Source organism: Neophocaena asiaeorientalis, unplaced genomic scaffold (assembly GCF_003031525.2).
Source record: "Neophocaena asiaeorientalis asiaeorientalis breed wild unplaced genomic scaffold, Neophocaena_asiaeorientalis_V1.1 scaffold4, whole genome shotgun sequence".
Lineage (NCBI taxonomy): Eukaryota > Metazoa > Chordata > Mammalia > Artiodactyla > Phocoenidae > Neophocaena > Neophocaena asiaeorientalis.
In genome coordinates, this window is record NW_020173682.1 from 6,260,676 (window position 1) to 6,280,157 (window position 19,482).

Genomic DNA, 19,482 nt, shown 5'->3' on the forward strand with positions numbered 1-19,482 from the left:
AAAGCATTTACAGCCTCAGGGGCAGATGGACACACACACACATGAAAAGTTAAAAAAAACAATCCATACATGAGGTTGGAAGGAATAACTTATCTTTATAACTGATTTATGATATTGTCTTTAATAAGATGTGATAGTTTATTACTCTGACTTTAATTTTTACCTTTTCCAAAGTGACTTGATAAAAACTTTTGAAATTAAACAGAAAAGAATTTTGGATAATACATAACTGTGTTTTGAATCTAAATTTAAAAATAGAAGTCCCTATCCTTGTTGCTTTATTAGTGAAGATGAGCATTGCTTTCATATGCTTAATGGCTTTTTATTTCTTCTGTGAATTGTGTGTTCATATATCTTTAGGGATAACTACTCTTAATTGGCTGCATTACCTTTCATTCCTTTTTGTGTAAGGAAATATTACATATACATTTTTTCCCATTATAAGTAGGGTAATAGGATACACTACTTACTGTATTGGAATACACCCAGTCCTTAAAACTTTGAATTGGTCAGTTGCCATATACAAAAAAAATAATTATTATTACTCAATAATGTCTACAAAATCCAGTCTTATTGTCCAAATCTTACAGTCCAGGAAAAATAACGAAGTATAAAAGAAACCACATGGTGAGAAGAAGGTAATGACAGAGTCACAAGAGGCCTGCGTAGATGTAACAGATTCTAAAGCTTGCTGCAGTAGGGGAGGAGCACGGGCCATTTAGGGGGCGCTGCAGAAGGGACGTTGGTCTCTACAGAGACTTTGTTTCCGGGGAAAGCAAAGAGAATCGTCAATAAATAAAAACCACTCCTAGGCATCGCATCGCCACATTAAAGGCAAATCATCCTCTCTGAGTTGTCATTCAGTGGCTCATTTTTGATAAAAGTGAGGTGACATCATCTCTAGAACATGGTATTATAATTTAGGAAGTCAGGGAAAATTTGGTAGATTTTTTGAAAGGCAATAAAATAGAAAGATGTGTTGTAATTTTTCAGCTTTCCAAAACATTCACTTACCAGAAATTACTCACTGCCCGGGCATGCGGAATGGATGAGATTTCATTAAAGCATAATAAATGGCAAAGTTAAGCTTCCTTCTGGAAGAATAAATCAGTGTTACTCATCCTTATGAGTCAGACGCTTAATTCTAAGGGTCTGACAGATATTTAGAGCATAGAATTGACTCCAGGGGGTCTAAGGCAGGGAGAGCTTGGGAGCCCGATGAGTTACAAAGCCCAGTGTTCAATTTCCTGTAGATTCCTCTAAGCGACAGGTAAACCCATCAGCTGTGATCAGTGGCATATGGAAACACAATTTTCATTTAGGTACTGCCTCCTGAAAGAATGTCTGTATAGTGAAGAATAAAGTTGCTGCAGTTAAAACAGGAAAATGGAATACAAAGTTACTTTTAGTTGTCCAAAATAAAAATGTTGCTAACCAAAACTATTTATAAAGCAAAGCTGTTAAAAATAATGAACTTGATATCTGTAAATTATTTTTTTTGGAATCCAGATATGAAAGTGCAGAGCTAAGGAGGAAAAATAGTAGCTGGTGTTCTAACAATGCGTATCAACTATAATATTCACTTTATTATGTAATATATGCATTAGCATTCCCTGTTATTCTTGCCGTGTGCAAGATAGTTACGCTAGGTACACAGATAACAGCCATTTCTGGTGCGCTTCTGTGTTCCCATCTGCAGTCATTCCTCTTGTCTGAAAGAACTTCTTACAACATTTTTGGTAATGCAAGTCCGCTGGTGATGAATTCCTTCAGCTTTTGTATGTCTTTAAAAAGTCTTCAGTATTCCTTCTTTTTAAAAGGTATTTTTGCTGGGTATAGAATTTTAGGCTGACAGTAGTTTTCTTTGAGTATTTTAAAGATGTTGCTCCATTGTCTTGTGGTGTGCTTTTTTTTTTTTTTTTTTTTTTGGCTGATTTTAAGATAGTCCCCTTTTCACTGCTTTTAAGCAGTTCGGTGTTATGTCTTTTCTGTTTATTGTGCTTGGATACATTGAGCTTCTTAAACATACGGACTTTTTTGTTTCCATCAAATTTGGAATATTTTCTGCCATATTTCTTCAGATTTTTTTTAACACCTCTCCTGTCTCTGGAGATGCCAGTTAGGTGCATATAATAGACCATCGAAGTCCCGCAGCTCAATAAATGTTCATAATTTTTCATTATATTTTCTCTTTGTGTTTCATGTGTTTCAGTAGTTTTATTGCTTTGCCTACAAGTGTTAATCTTATTCAGTGTACTGAATGAAATATATTTTCACCTTTTATCTGTAGAAGCTTGGTCTGAATCTTCTTTGTATATGCCAAGTCTCCTGTTCAGCCCTTCTTCTGGCTTTTTGAACATTTGGAATTAGTAGTAACTGTTAATTTCCTTTTCTGTGATCTTTCTGTAATTTCAGGATTTGGTTCTACATAATTCTGTCATGTAACTTTTCAGGGTCTAGTTTTATATTTCTCATCACTGTGCATTGTAGTTGCTGATTTTGTACATGCCTAGTAATTGTTGATTGTCAGTCATTGTGACTTTACTTTTTTTGATGCTGGATATTTTTGTATATTTATAGATAATATTCTTGAGTTTAAATTACACAATTAAGTTATTTTGAGGCTTGCTTTTAAGCTTTGTTAGGTGAGATCTTAGCAGCATTTAATCTTGGGCTAATTATTTCCTGCTGTTAAGAAAGTACCCCTCTGTTAACTCTCCTCAATGCCCTGTGAATTGTGAAGCTTTTCCTTGTAACTGGTGGGAACAGGAGCTATTCCTGCCCTGTGCAGGCCTCGGGGATTGTTTCCTGTAATGCAGGGTTTCTCCACCTTGGAACTATTTAAATTTGAGGACTGGATACTTATTTGGCGGTGGGGAGGGGATTGTCTACTGTGGTATCAGATGCCTCGGAGCATCTCTGGCCTCTGTGCACTAGACAGCAATAGCATCCCTTGAATTGTTACAAACCAAAAATGTCCCCAGACAGCCATATGGCTCCTGGGGAGTAAAATTGCCCTCAGTTCCAAACTACTGCTCTAACCCTTCCTGGCGGTTGTTCCGTATGCGAGCCTTGGCGAAGGACTCAAGGAGCTCTGTGTCTGTGCAGCTCTCTCCATTCTCATCCCTTCCCTGAGAACGTTAGCCCCTTGATCTCCCTAGGTTCCCAGCTCTGCTGTCCTGGGTTCCTTCTCCCCCTGGCATAGCGGGAAATTCACTCTAGACGGGAAGCTGGGGCAGTCTTAGGGTTCGCAGTTGTTTCCGATCTCTCAGTGGTCACTGTCTTTCCTTGTCTCATGTCCAGTGTCTTCAAAAACCATTGCTTCATTATCTTTTTTTTTTTTTTTTTAAGTTTTCTCCAGTGGGTTCCTGTTAACTTCACCTTGGTTCTCATCCTCATTTTTTTTTTTTTTTTTTTGTGGTACGCGGGCCTCTCATTGCTGTGGCCTCTCCCGTTGCGGAGCACAGGCTCCGGACGCGCAGGCTCAGCGGCCATGGCTCACGGGCCCAGCCACTCCGCGACATGTGGGATCCTCCCGGATCGGGGCACGAACCCGTGTCCCCTGCATCGGCAGGCGGACTCTCAACCACTGCGCCACCGGGGAAGCCCTCTCATCCTCATTCTTGAACTGTACTTTTGCTGGATGCACAGTTCTGGGCTGACTGTTCTTTTTTTCCTAAGCACTTCCAAGGTGTTTTAACTATCTTCCAGTGGTCTTGCTGCTTGATCAGTCAGTTCTCAATTACTTTTTCTTCTTTCCTTCCTGATGATCTGTGTTTTTCTCTCTGATATTTTTAAGAACTACTTTCTGTCTCTGGTATTCTGTCATTTCACTATGATGTATGTAAGCGTGGGTTAATTTTTATTGTTCCTGCTTCCTAAAGGATCCATTGGAGTTCCTGAATCTTCAGACTGTGTTTCTCATCAGTTGTCAAAACTTTGCAGCTATTATGTCTTCAGATAATATTTTATCATTTGATGACGCTCTTCATTCTCTCCCTTTGAAACTTTGTTGGATACCAAGAAAAGCACCAACCATAAAGGAAAAAAATATTATTGGGTTCATTCATTTGGATCCTTTTTTGATCAGAGAACACTAATAAGAAAGTGAAAGCTACCAAGTGGGAGAATGCAGTTGTGGCACCTGTAACCGACAAAGGCTTGGATCCAGCGCGTTATAAAGAACTCTTACAGGTCAGGAAGAAAAAGACAGATGGAACAGAGAGCACTGTGCAAGGATCTTGAACAGGCATTTCACGAAAGAAGGTATCGTGATGAATAAAACCCTTGAAGACCGGTTGAAACTCCAAGCGAAAAATGGGACATTGGGTGTATCGGACACCACGGTTGGCAGCAGACAATTGACGTTTACATTAAAGAAGTTAGAACAGCAGAAGAAGCAGCAGGAGGCTGAGAAACTGCACTGACAAAAGAGAGGAAGACCCTCCGCCGTTCAGCCTGTCACCTGAAGTCCAGGCCCTGGAGCGGATGGCCGTTCCACTGAGTCTGGAACCGATCCCACGCATGATTCAGAGGAGCTCACTTCCCCCACTTGATCGTCGTTAGAGTGTATTATCCACGCCGGGGACACGCGCTCCTGAAGTCCATGGAAACCCTCGCTGCGTCTGCAGAGGTCAGCATCTGGCAGCGGGTCCCAGGCCTCTGGTCAGACTGCGGGGCTGGGCCCGCTGGCTGTGCGGGGCCCCAGGGCACTTCTGTGCCTTGTCACTCCCCAGGAACATTGTCCCTTTCCCCTGGTTTTAATCAAGTAGACAAGGTGGTGGTTTTGTAATATTGTGAAACGTGCACCGTGAAATGAGAGGTTCTCCTGTGCTGAAAACCAGGACTGACGGTTTTCCAGAAGCTTTCTTGCACTGCCTGCCGCTATCCATGAATCAAGCATCCAAGATGCCATTCCTGTCTTGCCTGACTTGTGAGCATCGGTCGTGTTTATGTTTATAAGGATATGCTGGTACCTGTGTTGCTTGTTTATGTGTTAGTTTGGGATTTTTTTAAAGCATATTTTTATACCAAGAGAATATAAAGTAATGGTAATAACAGTCTAAAACAAGAAGTGGAAGCTACTGGATATTCTTTTAACTTGGCACAAGATGAAATACAGACTTTTTTTTTTAAAATTCTGTTTCTTAAGTGCAATTAGAGATATACTGGCTGGAGAAAAACATTTATAAAAAGAAATGCTTTCATTTGAACAGCAAAGAAAAAAGATATCATGAGTTATAAGAAAGATGAAATTTCAACCGCGAGAAGATAACACTGTATACTCAGAATGGCCAAATTTAAACTACTGTAAACTGTCGGATCCCTTGATGCAGCTAGAACTCACATAAGCTGTTGGTGGGAGAGTAGCTGGAACGACCACTTTGCCTCGTCTGCCTGTGTTGAATGACCTAGACTTCCACCCTTAAATATACTTAACCCAGATTTGTGTGTGTATACATCAGCTGATATGAACTGTTTACCGCAGCACTGTTTGTGATAGCCAAGAGCTGAAAACAGCCTAAATGTCCCTCAGAGGCATAATGGGTAAAGAAACTATGAAATATGTATATGTTGGAGTACTGTACAACCATGAAAAAAGGAATGGCTCCCAGTAACAGCATGGATGAACCTCAGTAACTTAATGTCAGGGAAAAAAGGAAGATCCCATTATGCGGTATTTAAATAGAGGCAAAACTACCACCTTCAGCGGAATAGAGGCCACGGTGACTAGGAAGGAGCCTATTTAGGGGCCCCTGGGGCTCAGTTAATGTTGTGTTTCTCGTTTGGGTGACATTTACAGGGACATATTCATTTTTGAAGATTCTTCATGCAGTATGCTTATGCATTGTGTGCTTTTCTGTATATATGGTATAGTCAATAAGAAAGCTTAATTTAGATGCCATTTCTTCGCCATCTTGGAGCTTCTGTTTCAGTAGATAGCAGATATTAAATATATGTACATAAAAATGGAAACATGGTTAAAAATTATGAGCATGTATGAAGGCAAAGAAGATGGTGCTATGAGATCACGTAACCCGGGGGTCTACATTTATATTAGATGTTTTGGCCACGCCTCTGTGAGAAAGAAGCCAGGTATTTAAACTGAGTGAGGAGGACAGTGGGTATGAGACAGAGTTGGAGGGAAAATACAAGACTAGGACTTGCTTTTCATCCCAAACCAGTGGGTGGGTAGGAGAGTTCTTAGTAGACCACTTAGGTGACTTACTCTGAGTTTCAAAGTAATTACTCTGGGGGCTTCCCTGGTGGCGCAGTGGTTGAGAGTCCGCCTGCCGATGCAGGGGACGCGGGTTCGTGCCCCAGTCCGGGAGGATCCCACATGCCACAGAGCGGCTGGGCCCGTGAGCCATGGCCGCTGAGCCTGTGCGTCCGGAGCCTGTGCTCCGCGATGGGAGAGGCTGCAACAGTGAGAGGCCCGCGTACCGCAAAAAAAAAGCAATTACTCTGGACACACTGTGAATCAGGAATTTGAAAATGAGCCCAAGGTGAATGCAGGTGGACCATTGAAAGGCTCCAGGTAAAAATGCTCCAGGTAAAAGATGATGATCAATGATCTAGACCAAGGGTCTGCCAGCTGTTTTATGGAAAAATGTCTGGTGCTTGTACTCAGTTTCTCATTGGAGCATGGCAGGCGCCATAAGGCACACATCAGTGAACAGGCATGGCTGGGTTCCAGGAAAGCTTCACTTACGAAAACAGGTGGCACAGTTGGCCACCGTCTGCTCTGGACTGGAGAGAAGATAACAAACGTTAGCTTACACTGTGGAAGCAGATTTAACAGGATGGGGGTGTAGGTAAGGGGGATTTCAAGGCTCTGGCTGGAGTAATCGGTGCATCCCGGTGCTGCCGATCAGGGAACAAATTAGTTAAAAGTCTAGACCCAGTCACCCCCAATGTAGTGACATCTCACGTTATTCTCATCTTTGGTCTCTAATGACAGTATGACCGTTTTGTGGAGTTTCACCACCACAACCGTCATGACTAGAAATACTTCTATTTTATTCTTTTATACACACAGTCGGCTATTACATCAAAATTTAAAAGGTGAGAAAAATCACAGAAGAATGAAAGCTAGTCAGTTGTATTGAGCAGTTCTTTTTGTGTTTTCTGCTAACAGAAGGAAAGAAAAAAAAAGACATGCGTCGTTGCCTGACACCTGCCAGCCCGTTGGCAGTCTATCTGTAGCCTCCTTTTTCTCCCTCCTTTCAAAAGTAACAGCCCCTCAGCGACCCCTCAGCGACCCCTCAGCGACCCCTCAGCGGCCCCTCAGCGGCCCCTCAGCGACCCCTCAGCGGCCCCTCAGCGACCCCTCAGCGACCCCTCAGCGACCCCTCAGCGGCCCCTCAGCGACCCCTCAGCGGCCCCTCAGCGGCCCCTCAGCGACCCCTCAGCGGCGCCCCAGCTGCCGCTTCCGTTCGGGTGAACCGGAGGACGCTCACGTTGGCAGACGCTTTACGCTGATGCTTGCCGCACCCTGTGGCCGAGTAGGGTTGCCTCTGTTGCTCTACAGCTTCCCCTCGCCCCGTTTGCAAGAGGCTCCTTCCCAAGTAGTTGCCCTCTTACGGTTGCTGTGGCAGAACTGGAACATCAGTTTGATTTTCCTTATCCTGTAGTCAAGTATAAAACGCCAAACACGTCCAACTACTGTAACCCTTTTTCCCTTGGACTTCGATAGGCTTTGCTCTCTGTGCACGATACCGTGGCTCTGAAGAACTATGATCCCGTGTTGCCTCCTATGCCTGATGACATTGATGAGGAGGAAGACTCCGTGAAAATCATCCGTCTGGTCAAGAACCGAGAGCCGCTGGTGAGTTCTGGGCTACAGTTTATGCTCAGCTACGAGCAGATGCCATGGTAAAGCCACATCTGATGGGCACATACCGTAGACTCCTCTCTTTAAAGTGTACTTCCTCTGTGTCCTGAACTTTGAAATAAATGGAGCCTTCACACCTAAAGCATAGGATTTAGGAAAATTAAAACGGAGCCGGATAAAGTGGCAGGCATTCTTTTGGTTATAAATAGCAACAGTGTTTAAAATGTGACTTGTTGACATTTCTAAAAGACAGCGTAGTGCGCCAGTTAACAGCTGATGTGAGATTCAGAAGTGCGACTAAAAATAATGGCTTATGGCTTTTCTAGAAAGCTGATGGATTTTAAAGTGACGAGGAGAAATTAATCGGGTATCCGATATTTCACAATGTAGATGCAACCATTTGTTTTAGCCCCAGAACTTACAGAGTGCTGAGGCACGTCAAGGTCTGGGGTAGGCCGACTGATGCCTCGCAGCAGCCCGCAGTGATGTCGTGTCCTCATCTTCAGAACCTGTGGATGTGTTACCTTAAAAGACACAGGGAGCTTCTCAGGATTAGTTAAGGGTCTTGAGACGGCGAGAGTCCCTTGGATCATCAGGCAGGATCAAGGTAGTCACGAGGGTTCTCGTTAATGGGAAGGAGGGAGGCAGGGGGGTCAGAGGTACAGAAAGAGATGTGATGGTGACAGCGAGGGTGGGAGTGATGTGGCCGAGAGCCAAGGGACGCCAGAAGTGTCCAGAAACTGGGACAGGCAAGGACCGGATTCTTTCCTAGATCCTCCAGGACGAATGCAGCCCTGCTGGCACCCTGATTTGGGCCTGTAATACCCACTTTTGCCCTCCTATCGATACCGCCAGACCTGTAAGATGATAAATTTCTGTTCTAGTAAGCCACTAGATTTGTGGACATTTGTTCACAGCAGCGACAGGAAATGAGTGCAGAGTGTATCCATATGAAACTATATTCAAAAGGAAAATAAATGTCACAGCCTAGCAGTTGACTTTAAATGTGTTGTGGCCCATTTATTCTAATTGAAACACTTGTGTTCTGACGGCAAATGGCGGTTGATCATACAGTAGTTGCTGGGCACTGTGTTATGTACTCTACATACTGGTTATATTTAATCCTCACAGTTGATACCATTTTTCGGTTTTTACAGACTAAGAAACTGATATTCAAAGAACTAAAGCAACTTAACCCAAAGTAGCACAGCTGTTGAGATCTAAACTTGACTCTCTTGCTTCAAACACTAGTTTTTTTCTTCTATACCACATCTGTCTTTATATTCTTGGTACTTTTTATCTTCTTCTTTCGTTTAAAGGCAACTGTGGTATGTAAATAAATACATTGGACACTCTCACCCAGAACAATGTACAGATAACTGTGCTTATCACAGAAGGATAACTGAGCCCCCGAAGCTCATCTGTGGGTGTTCTAAGGCTCCCTGTAGCCCTGGTTCAGGTTGTTTGGTTTAGATTATACACTAATGCTTTTTGCCTATGGTTATAACTCTCTGCTGGTAACCTTAGTATGTCTTGGTCTTTCTCATGCAGGTGATGCAGGTGAGGGTAGATGGTATGCAGACTAGATGGAGAAGAGCTCTCTTGGGACCTGTCACCATAAAGTGACTAATCCTTGGTGGGTTCTGTGTATCTACCAATAAGAAGTATGTTTCTGTTTTGACAAATTCACTCTCTTAGAGAGAGAATTCAAAGACTGGCCATCTTGAGGAGATCAATAATTCATTACTAACAATTTCTTTGATCAGTCATAGTTTTCCAGAGGTGGTGGTTTTTGGTGTGTTGCTTTGGTGAGCTGACATTTAAACAGTCATCAGCAGCATTTAAGTTCCATGTTTCCTGATAGAAGAAGATCTTCAAATGTTAATCAGAGAAATTAGGCATGTACTGCGTGGGGATTTCTCAAAAGTTTTAACTGGACCTGCTGTAAATTCGTTTCAATTTAAAAAGAAATTGAATGAAGTATATAAAATAATGTAAAGTTGTGTTTTCACAGTCTGTTACTGAATGAATCACACCCTTTAGCTCATAACAAGCATGTAACAGCTGAAATAATTAGACCTAACTTTGAGGTGATAATTCTTTGTCATTAGCTCTCTTTTGTTATAGTTCATATAATACATTAAAGTCATAGTTTAAAAATGAGAAACTGGGGAACTTCCCTGGTGGTACAGTGGTTAAGAATCCGCCTGCCAGTGCAGGGGACACGGGTTCGAGCCCTGGTCCGGGAAGATCCCACATGCCACAGAGCAACTAAGTCCGTGCACCACAACTACTGAGCCTGCACTCTAGAGCCCGTGAGCCACAACTACTGAAGCCCACGAGCCTAGAGCCTGTGCTCGGCAACAAGAGAAGCCACTGCAAGGAGAAGCTTGCACATGGCAACGAAGACCCAACACAGCCATAAACAAACAAATAAATAAATTTATTTTTTTAAAAAAGTAAATTAGCCAAAGGTTTTTTTTACCAACATGTGCAGTTAACTTCTTTAAACTCTAGGTTTTGTTTTCTGTATTTAATGCAACTTAAAGTAATTTTGAGTACTTTAAAAGATTATTTTAGTCACTGGCTCTTCACATTCCTGGTGAGCCACAATTTGATTGCATGATTTTTGTTCAAGGGGTTGTATTAAAAATAAATAAGAACTTCATGTAGAAAACAGAACCTCTAACTGGGATGAAGAAATTCCCAAAATTATTTGTTGGGACTCCTGAAAAAAGTATTAAGATTTTAAATATTGTTTTAACACTGGAACATGGAATCAAGTGAGAATTACTCGTCTTGAACTTTTCTTCATCCAAATGCATAATTACTGTATTTTCTTTAGTTTGACAATTATTGTGAAAGTGAAGAAAGATTATTGGGTGAATAAATTTATAGTTTAAAAAATGCACGACCCAGAAAAATGGAAAGTATTTATTTTTAACAAACTCGTCGTTTTATATTTGTCAATTGTCTCCTGTCATTTTGGGGAGGTCATTGGAAAAGCCACAGCTGCCGAAGGGGGTCCAGGGGAAGCAAAGACCAAGAGAAAATATAGAGTCTAAGGCATCTTTGGGAGAATGGGTCTGAGTAGTAAGACTCAGAAATCGTCAAGGTGAGGGAAGCCAGGCTGAAATGAAATTCTAGCACGTGGACGGATGGTCAGGAGCTTGGCAAGTGATTCAGAATGTAATTTTGTTGTCAGACTGAGGTATAATGTGCTGAAATAAGCACTGAGCTTGCATTAGGTGACCTCAGTGGGAGGTTTGCTCTGTGTCCTTATAGCAGCAAGTCGTTTATTGCAGCCTCAGGTTCCTGATCAGAAAATCAGGAGATTAGCCTCTCCTGTGAGTGTTTTGAATACCACTGACATCCGATGTGCTCGAAATGCTGTGTTAAGTTCTTTGCATTATGCCAGCATCAAATGAACGTGACCTAGAATGATCAGGTAGAAGCTAGTTGACAGCTAGATTCACAGAGAGAATGGTTTCCTGAGGGAGAGGCAGCGAACACAGATCATGTCGGTATTTGGGAATGGAAAGGAGCAGGGGTGATAGTTTGAGGGGAGGGATGGATGGAAGAATTGCGAGAAGGGGAGAAGGAAACTGGTCAGGTTGCAGGGAACAGGGCTGTTCTCCCTCACTGTGAGTTTGGAGCAATTTATACCTCTTTTGTCCAGAAGAGTAATTTTTAGACCGGCTGAAGAAAATGAGATTCTCTTAGTGAATGTGTGGATTATGAGCCTTAATTTTCAGTGTTTCTTGCATGGATTTTCCTTTTACTTCTTTGAGAACAGGGGTTCTCAGACTCTGGTGTTACTAGGGTTACCTGAGACGCTTACTTCAGACGCAGACTGTAGGGCCTCTGCCCCCAGGAGTCCACGGCGTTAGCTTCAGGTCGGGCCTGGGAATCAAAGAGGTTGTAAAACGTGTCGCAGGCCTTCTTGACGCCAGGGTTTGGTCAGCCGTACATGAAAGCCCTTGTTTCAGAAGTCCGACCTGACATTGACCGTGCCACCTCTTTAAGGAGGCCGTAGGGCGTTGGCAGCGGTCTCCGAGGGACAGTTTTTATTTGTGTCTTAGTGCTCCTTGTTTCTAAACCATTTTACAGAAGTAACAAGAAAAGTCTAACCAGAATGTTAACTTCTCAGTCTAGCCTAAAGCTGTCTACACTCTGTCATCAAAATCACATAGAATAAATTAAAAATAATTATGGAAGAAAATATGTAAGTATTAAAACATTAGGTTCCATTTTAATTTACATTTCATCTCAGACTGTACCGTCAGAATGTCGACTTCTGTGCGGTATCACATGAAACGTGCTCTCTGTTACTGGTTTGATCTTATTTCTAGTACGTTGCCCTAGGAATACATCAAGGAATTGTGATAATAAGGGTTTGGAAAGCAATATGGAAGTAGAAAGTGTTCAAGAATGTAGGGATCAGGGCTTCCCTGGTGGCGCAGTGGCTGAGAGTCCGCCTGCCGATGCGGGGAACACGGGCTCGTGCCCCGGTCCGGGAGGATCCCACATGCCGCAGAGCGGCTGGACCCGTGAGCCATGGCCGCTGAGCCCGCGCGTCCGGAGCCTGTGCTCCGCAACGGGAGAGGCCACAGCGGTGAGAGGCCCGTGTACCGCAAAAAAAAAAAAAAAAGAATGTAGGGATCAAAAAGAAGATTGAGTCAAGTGCTGGTATCCTGTAGAAAGTGAGAGACCGTTTCTCAGGTCCGTAGTTTACCCTGCACGGGGAGGTAGAATCAGCAGAGAGCAGGCATGTCTATTTCAAGGCCCTATCTGTAGCCATAGGTAAGTATATTTCAGGGCCTATAACAAGTCCTGTAAGTGTTGGAGCGCTTTTCTCCCTCCGCACATCCTGGAAGTGATTTCTTTCAGCCCCTGGCTTTAAAAACCATTTGTGTGCCAGGGACCCCCAGGCCCCTTTCCCTTCCAGACCTTTCGTCTGATCTTTAAATTTGCATGTCCATCCGTCTGCCCAGTGTCTCCATTTGGACATAGCAGGCATCTCAGTCTTCATGTGTCTGCAAGTAGACTGCTTGTCCACAGTCTGTTCCAGCCCTGTGGTTCCCCCTCTCAACTGATGGACAGTCCCATCTCTCCAGTTATTCAGTCAAGAGCCATAGAGTCTACCTTTGATACCTCTCTTTCTTTCACATCCCTTTTTCGATCCACTGGGAAATGCTTTCAGCCCTACCGATATATTCCAACACGCCTGGACCACTTTTCATCACTGCCCTTCCTGCCAGTCAGATCCAGGCCTCCGTCATCTTTGCCCTCGATTGTTGTGACAGCCTCCTCCTTGTTTGCTTTTTTTTTTTTGCGGTATGCGGGCCTCTCACTGCTGTGGCCTCTCCCATTGCGGAGCACAGGCTCTGGACGTGCAGGCTCAGCGACCATGGCTCACGGGCCCAGCCGCTCCGCGGCACGTGGGATCTTCCCGGACCGGGGCACGAACCCGTGTCCCCTGCATCGGCAGGCGGACTCCCAACCACTGCGCCCCCAGGGAAGCCCTCCTTCAGTCTCTTCTTAATGGCAGGTGGAAGGGTCCTTCGGATCATGTCACTGCCGCTGTGGAGGTTCTCCCTGTTTGTCTCGCGGCGCAGTCCAGAGTCCTCCCGGGGACATACAGAGCGCTGCACCGTCCAACTCCCTGCCCCTTCTGACCCACCTGCTGCTGCTTCTCCCCTTTTACGTTGACCCAGACACAGTGGCTTCTTTGTGCTTCTCTGATCGTCCATTTTGCCCTGTTCTTTCGCTTTGGGTAACTCCTTCATCTCCTTCCAGCCTTTTCGTTGAGAGCAGCGTCTTTACATACTGTCTTCCCTCTCCCTGCCCTACCCCCTCCATAGTTTTTACCACCTTCTAACGTGCTGTAGGACAGATCTAATTGTTTCATCTTCTGTCTGTTGTCTGTCTCCCCTGTGAGAATGTAAGCTCCATGAGGGGGAAGAAACACCTGGGTTTCTTTTTTTTTCAGCAATGTGTCAGAAACCCTTAGACCAGAAGCTGGCACGTAGTAGGTTCTCAGTAAACATTTATCAGCTTCATTGAGCACAGCAGACTGGATGGTTCCATACTGAAAAACCGTAATCCATAGTGGAGCAGGACATTTGTTGCAGTTACCTAATTTTGTGTTACAAACCACCACCCAAAGTTTGTAGCTAAAACGATAATATTATCTCTCACAGTTTTGGAGGTTGACAGGCTCAGTTGGGCAGTTTTTCCTTAGAGTCCCTCCTGTGTAGTTAGACAGGGGCTGAGACTGGAGTCACCTGAGGGTTACTTCATCCCCAGGACTGGTGTCTGGGCTGGGTGGCTGGAAAGCTGGGGGCTGGTCAGGCACCTCTTTTAACAAGTGGCATCTCCACCTGGCTGGCTTGGGCCTCCTCACAGCATGGCTGTACACGTGGTTTCTTACATGGTGGCTGACTTCCCACAGAGCCAGCATTTCAAGAGTTCCAGAAAGCTAGCTGCAAGTCTTCTCACAGCCTTAGGTGCCCCAGAACCATTTCACCACTTGACGTGTGGATACAGCAGGCACACATCAAGAGGGGAGAATTGATGCTCTGCATCTGCAAAAGCAGTGGTTAAGAAAGCAGCTCTCGTCAGTTTGCCTTAGACAGGCTCTGACTTTACTGCATCTCAGACTGACTTTGTCTGATCTCAGGCAAATTATAACCATTTGGCATTCAATTTCTCATCTATAAAATACAGATAAGTAATCTTAAGTTAGATAACTAGATCCTTATGACATTAGGCGTACTTTGGTGGGAGAGTTTGAGACACATTGTTAAAGAAAGTGAAGGTTGATCTAATTACACTAATTAGTTATATTAAGGATATTACATTTCCAGTCATCTTGGCTACAAGTTATCTGTTTAAAAGCAGAAATTACCAGTAATTGGAGAGTCTAAGGTTTATGACCATGGAGAGATACCCATTCAAGTCTTCGGCCTCGAATGCATGCGTAGGTGAGGAAAAATGCCACAAAATCATCCTAACACTTAATTATTTAATTTTTTTGCTGTTATTAGATATGTATTTGATAGCTGTCATATACAAAATAAAACGTCATATAGAAAGCACTTACTACAAATGGATTCCTAATTTTGTTTCCATATCTGTTTGGTAATGCTGTACATGTGTTTATTGGCGAACGCGAGAAGAATTCCACCTTCGTGGGGGTGCGCTCTGCCTCCACCTTACGTGCACCTCGTCAGCACGTGGTGTGATGTTGGTGGCCCATCTAAACCACTGCCAGTTTCTTGGAAGCAAAGTCATGAAAAGGCGTTCAAAGTAACCGTGTGTACCTGATGTTCTGACGAAGAGCGTGCACTTACTTGGCTTCTGAACGTGCATAAGTAAAGAACTTCTGGGTTCTTTTTGAAACTGTTTCCTAATCTCACGCCAAAATGTTAGTTCCGTTTGTACCTAGGTGCAGTCCTAGTACATAAAAACCTCAGAGTAACAGATCTTTTTTTTTTTCCCCCACTTTCTTTATTATCATTGCTGAGTTCCTTTACTGTAATGTAATAGTGTAACAGAAGGATCACTGAACTAAAGGTCAGGTGATCTGGGTTTTAGTTTTCTAGTTTATATAATCTTTTTTCTCTTCACTTCACCTTCTCCGTTTAGTCTACCTTCTCACAGGGTATTGTAAAGATAAACTGAAATGAGGAAACACTCTATAAGGGTAAAAGCAAATAGTATTCAAATACAAGGTATTATAATGGAAAGAAGATATTTGTACACTTTGCATAGTACTGAAGAGATTAAAGGTTTCAGAGAGGATCTGTGTGGTAGAAAGTTGTGTGTCTAGTGATAAGTATTTGAGCAAATGGCACGACGTCTGTTCCCCCTTCCTTTACTTTTTGTAGCGTTTTTACTTTTTCCAGATGAATGTCCTTATTTCTGTCCTTATTTCTTTCCTACCACCCAGTACACACATTTACCCACAAATACTATTTTTTTTCCTTAAAAGGGAGCTACCATTAAGAAAGATGAGCCCACCGGGGCCGTGGTTGTGGCCAGAATCATGAGAGGAGGAGCTGCAGACAGAAGTGGTGAGAGTTTGAACGTTAGGCGGACGTGGACGGGGCGCGTGGATTTTATGTGTCACATTTCCGGGATGTAGCTAAGAGGATAACAGTCTTTTGATACAATACAGCAAAACAGTAATGAGATATTGTACTCTGTGTTAAAATGTGGGAACCTATTTAAATGGTAAATTTCATTCTAGAATACTTTACGGTCTTAGCTTATGTAGGCTTCCAAGGTTATATTAAGACTTAGTTCAATGTTTCTGATTTGGAAAGTACTACTGAAAGCACACAGCCTTTTAAAAATTTATCTTAAAATGAAAGTAATGTGCATCTCTAGAAAAAGACTGAGGTGCCTCTGCTGTTCCTTTGGCAGCGTTGTGATGTTACGGCCTTGGCGAGGCTGGAGCCTCAGCCTCTGAAACCTCAGAGGCCTGAGATGTGTGTCCTTGCGTGCACTGAGGGCACCACACGGTGCTTTCAGGATGGGCACACTGCAAACCACCATTTCTTTTGTACGTAACACTGCTTACTTTCTGAATTTGCGATTTCTCAGGTCTTATTCACGTTGGCGATGAACTTAGGGAAGTGAATGGGATACCTGTCGAGGATAAAAGCCCTGAGGAAATCATTCAGATCTTGGTAAGCTGAAAATTTACTTAAAAACTGCAGTGAAAATGAGGTTGAATTACTGTATTTCAGACCTGGTTGTGAACACAGGATTTGGATTTAATAGTCCAGGGTTTGGATCCCAGCGCTGTTACTTAATCCCCCTTATGTCCTTGGAAAATACCTTAATCTTTTTATTTCCTCCCTGTTTTCATCTACAGAATGAGAATAAGAAGTGGTAACTCTCTCACTGGAGTGTCTGGAGCGTTAAATGAGCCAATGTAGATCAAGAGTTTGACAGGGCCCATCTCAGATTAGGTCCTTAATACATGGCACGTACTCTGTTGTTGAGGATGCATTTATCTCTGTCTCTAGGGGCTATGCTTTCCGGGTATATAAAAAAGTGAAACTAACTTAGATGTCTTACGAAATCTAAAACGAAATGAAATTATTATAAGCCTTGGCAATATAAATCCTCAAGTTCATTTGTAAGGATAGAATAAAGGGAGACTGTCCCTGTTACATATGAAAACATGTTATTAACTTATAGAGAGTTTAGTATCTCAAAATAGACCTCAGTATATATGAAAATGTAGTGTATGATTAAGATGGCATTTTAAATCAGTGTGAAAGCAGTGAGATCATTTCATAAATGGTATTGGATTAATTGATTATTCAGTTAGAAAAAATAGTCCTTATTTTACAACTCACACAAAAATAAATCCCCTCAAATCAAGTAAGTTTTTTAAAAAGTCATAAAAAGTAGAGAAAGGTTTGATGTGAAATTCAAATAGAAAAATAACTGACGTGATGACTAGAATTGAAAACTTTTTCTACAGTAAAAGATGCTGTACATAAAATTTAAAAGACAAATGAGATCGTAGGCAAAATATTTTCAATTTATATGATAGAAGGCTCATATTTTAATGGATATAGAGAGTTCTTAAAAATCATTAAGAAAGAAACGGTTACAGAAAAATCAGCAAAGTGTATGTACAGAGAATTACAAAAGGAGACACGATGTCTGAAACATATTGGATTGGTGATTATTTAAAAGCTTGGTAATGCCCAGAGTTAGCCAGATTATAAGGGAATAGATATGTTTATATGCTTTTTTTGGTAGAGGGTAAACTAATAGAACCTTTTGAGACGGCTCTCCGAAACTATCCATTTTAAATGTGCATACCCCTTAATCAAGAAATTCAACTGTTGCAAATTAACCCAAAGGAAATAATTTCAAATGTGTATAAACAAGATATTTTTAAAATATTTAGAAACTATCAAGAAGGTTGAATTGATCATCATTCACGTGATGGATTACTGTGAAGCATTCACAATGGCGATAGACCTGTATGACTTAGTAATAATAGTAATCCTAGGAATTGCTTACACTGATTGAGCCCTTAATGATACTGTCTAAGGGCTTTACATACATCAAGACAGCGGTCCCCCGCCTTTTCGGCACCAGGGACCGGTTTCGTGGAAGACAGTTTTTCCGCGGACCACAGGGGGGTGGGGGAAGGTTTCGGGATGATTCGAGCGCATCACATTTATTGAGCACTTTATTTCTGTTATTATTACATTGTGATATATAATGAGATAATTGTACAAGTCTCCGTAATGCGGAATCAGCGGGAGCTTCTCTCCACTTGCCACTCACCGATAGGGTTTTGTTACGAGCCTGCAAGCAATTGACTTATGATGGACTCCGTGCAGTCAGACCTCTCTGCTAATGATGACCTGTATCTGCAGCCGCTCCCCAGCGCTAGCATCACCGCCTCAGCTCCACCGCAGGTCATCAGGCATTAGCTTCTCATAAGGAGCACACAGCCTGGATCCCTCACGTGTGCGGCTCACGGTAGGGTTCGCGCTCCTATGAGCATCTAATGTCGCCGCTGATCTGACAGGAGGCGGAGCTCGGGCGGTAATGAAAGCGACGGGAGCGGCCGTAAATACAGATGCAGCTTCGCTCGCCCGCCCGCCCGCCACTCGCCTCCTGCTGTAAGCCCGGTTCCTAACAGGCCACGGACTGTTACGGTCCATGGCCCGGGGGCCGGGGACACCTGCATTAAAACACACACACACACAAACTAGAAGAAGGGGAAGGGATTATCGGGAAGACTTGCTTTCTTTCTACTTGCGCAATTTAGTATTATATAAATTCTTAATAAGGTTAGTGAGTTACTTCTGTGATAAGCAGTAACAGTGATATTACCATTTTGAAGTCACTCCTTTATAAAATTCTGATATTTCTACTATTAAACCCCCATTTTATGTGAGTCTCTGCTGCACTGGAGCGGCTTCCATATGCTGACAAAAGCTGATTCAATGCAGCTTTTCCCGTCCTGGCTTTCAGTGACTTCATGCTGATACATTGAAACTGGCTGTGATGGGAGTATTCACACCATGGAAACCGGCAGACGGTATCAGTCAGGGCCTTCTTAACAAAATGGAGTCCTGGCCCCCAGCACACACGGATAGCGAGAGCCTCAGGGAGGTCCACCGCCCCTCCCCCTCTCGCCTTTCCTCCCTGTCCGCCTGTCTTCCTAAATATGTACTTAGTGCTTGCACAGAGCTTACCATTTAGCGAGGGTAACAGACATTAAGAAATAATTGTGTAAGTAATTACATAGATACGGTCATGACAAATGCTAAAAAGAGAGAAGGAATGACGTAAGGGTGTGTTAAAGGCAGACCTACTATTTAAAAACAATTTTTTTGAAGTATAGTTACTTGGCAATGTCGTGTTAGTTTCAGGTGTACAGCAAAGTGATCCAGTTACACACACACACACACGTATATACATATTCTTTTTCAGCTTCTTTTCCATTGTAGGTTATTACAAAATTTTGAGTAGAGTTCCCTGTGCTACACAGCAGGTCCCTGATAGGAAGACCTACCCTTGTCTGAGGTAGTCAGCAAAGAATTTGGGGTATTGTTGCTTGCTTTAATTAAGTTAGAATAGACAATCCTTTCATCTTTTAA

General features: G+C 42.9%; 1 protein-coding gene across 11 annotated transcripts in view; it reads left to right on the forward strand.

The window, feature by feature from the left end:
* Positions 1 to 19,482, forward strand: part of MPP7 (MAGUK p55 scaffold protein 7) — a 284,418-nt gene that overhangs the window by 177,499 nt on the left and 87,437 nt on the right. For all 11 annotated transcript variants that reach the window (XR_003003786.1, XM_024750109.1, XM_024750112.1 and 8 more), the window contains 3 exons: positions 7,697 to 7,828; positions 15,831 to 15,912; positions 16,445 to 16,530. Coding sequence is in view for 10 of the 11 variants with exons in the window: in XM_024750109.1 (XP_024605877.1) it covers positions 7,697 to 7,828; positions 15,831 to 15,912; positions 16,445 to 16,530 (300 nt within the window). In the remaining variant the exon portion in view is untranslated. The remainder of the gene's footprint in view (positions 1 to 7,696; positions 7,829 to 15,830; positions 15,913 to 16,444; positions 16,531 to 19,482) is intronic.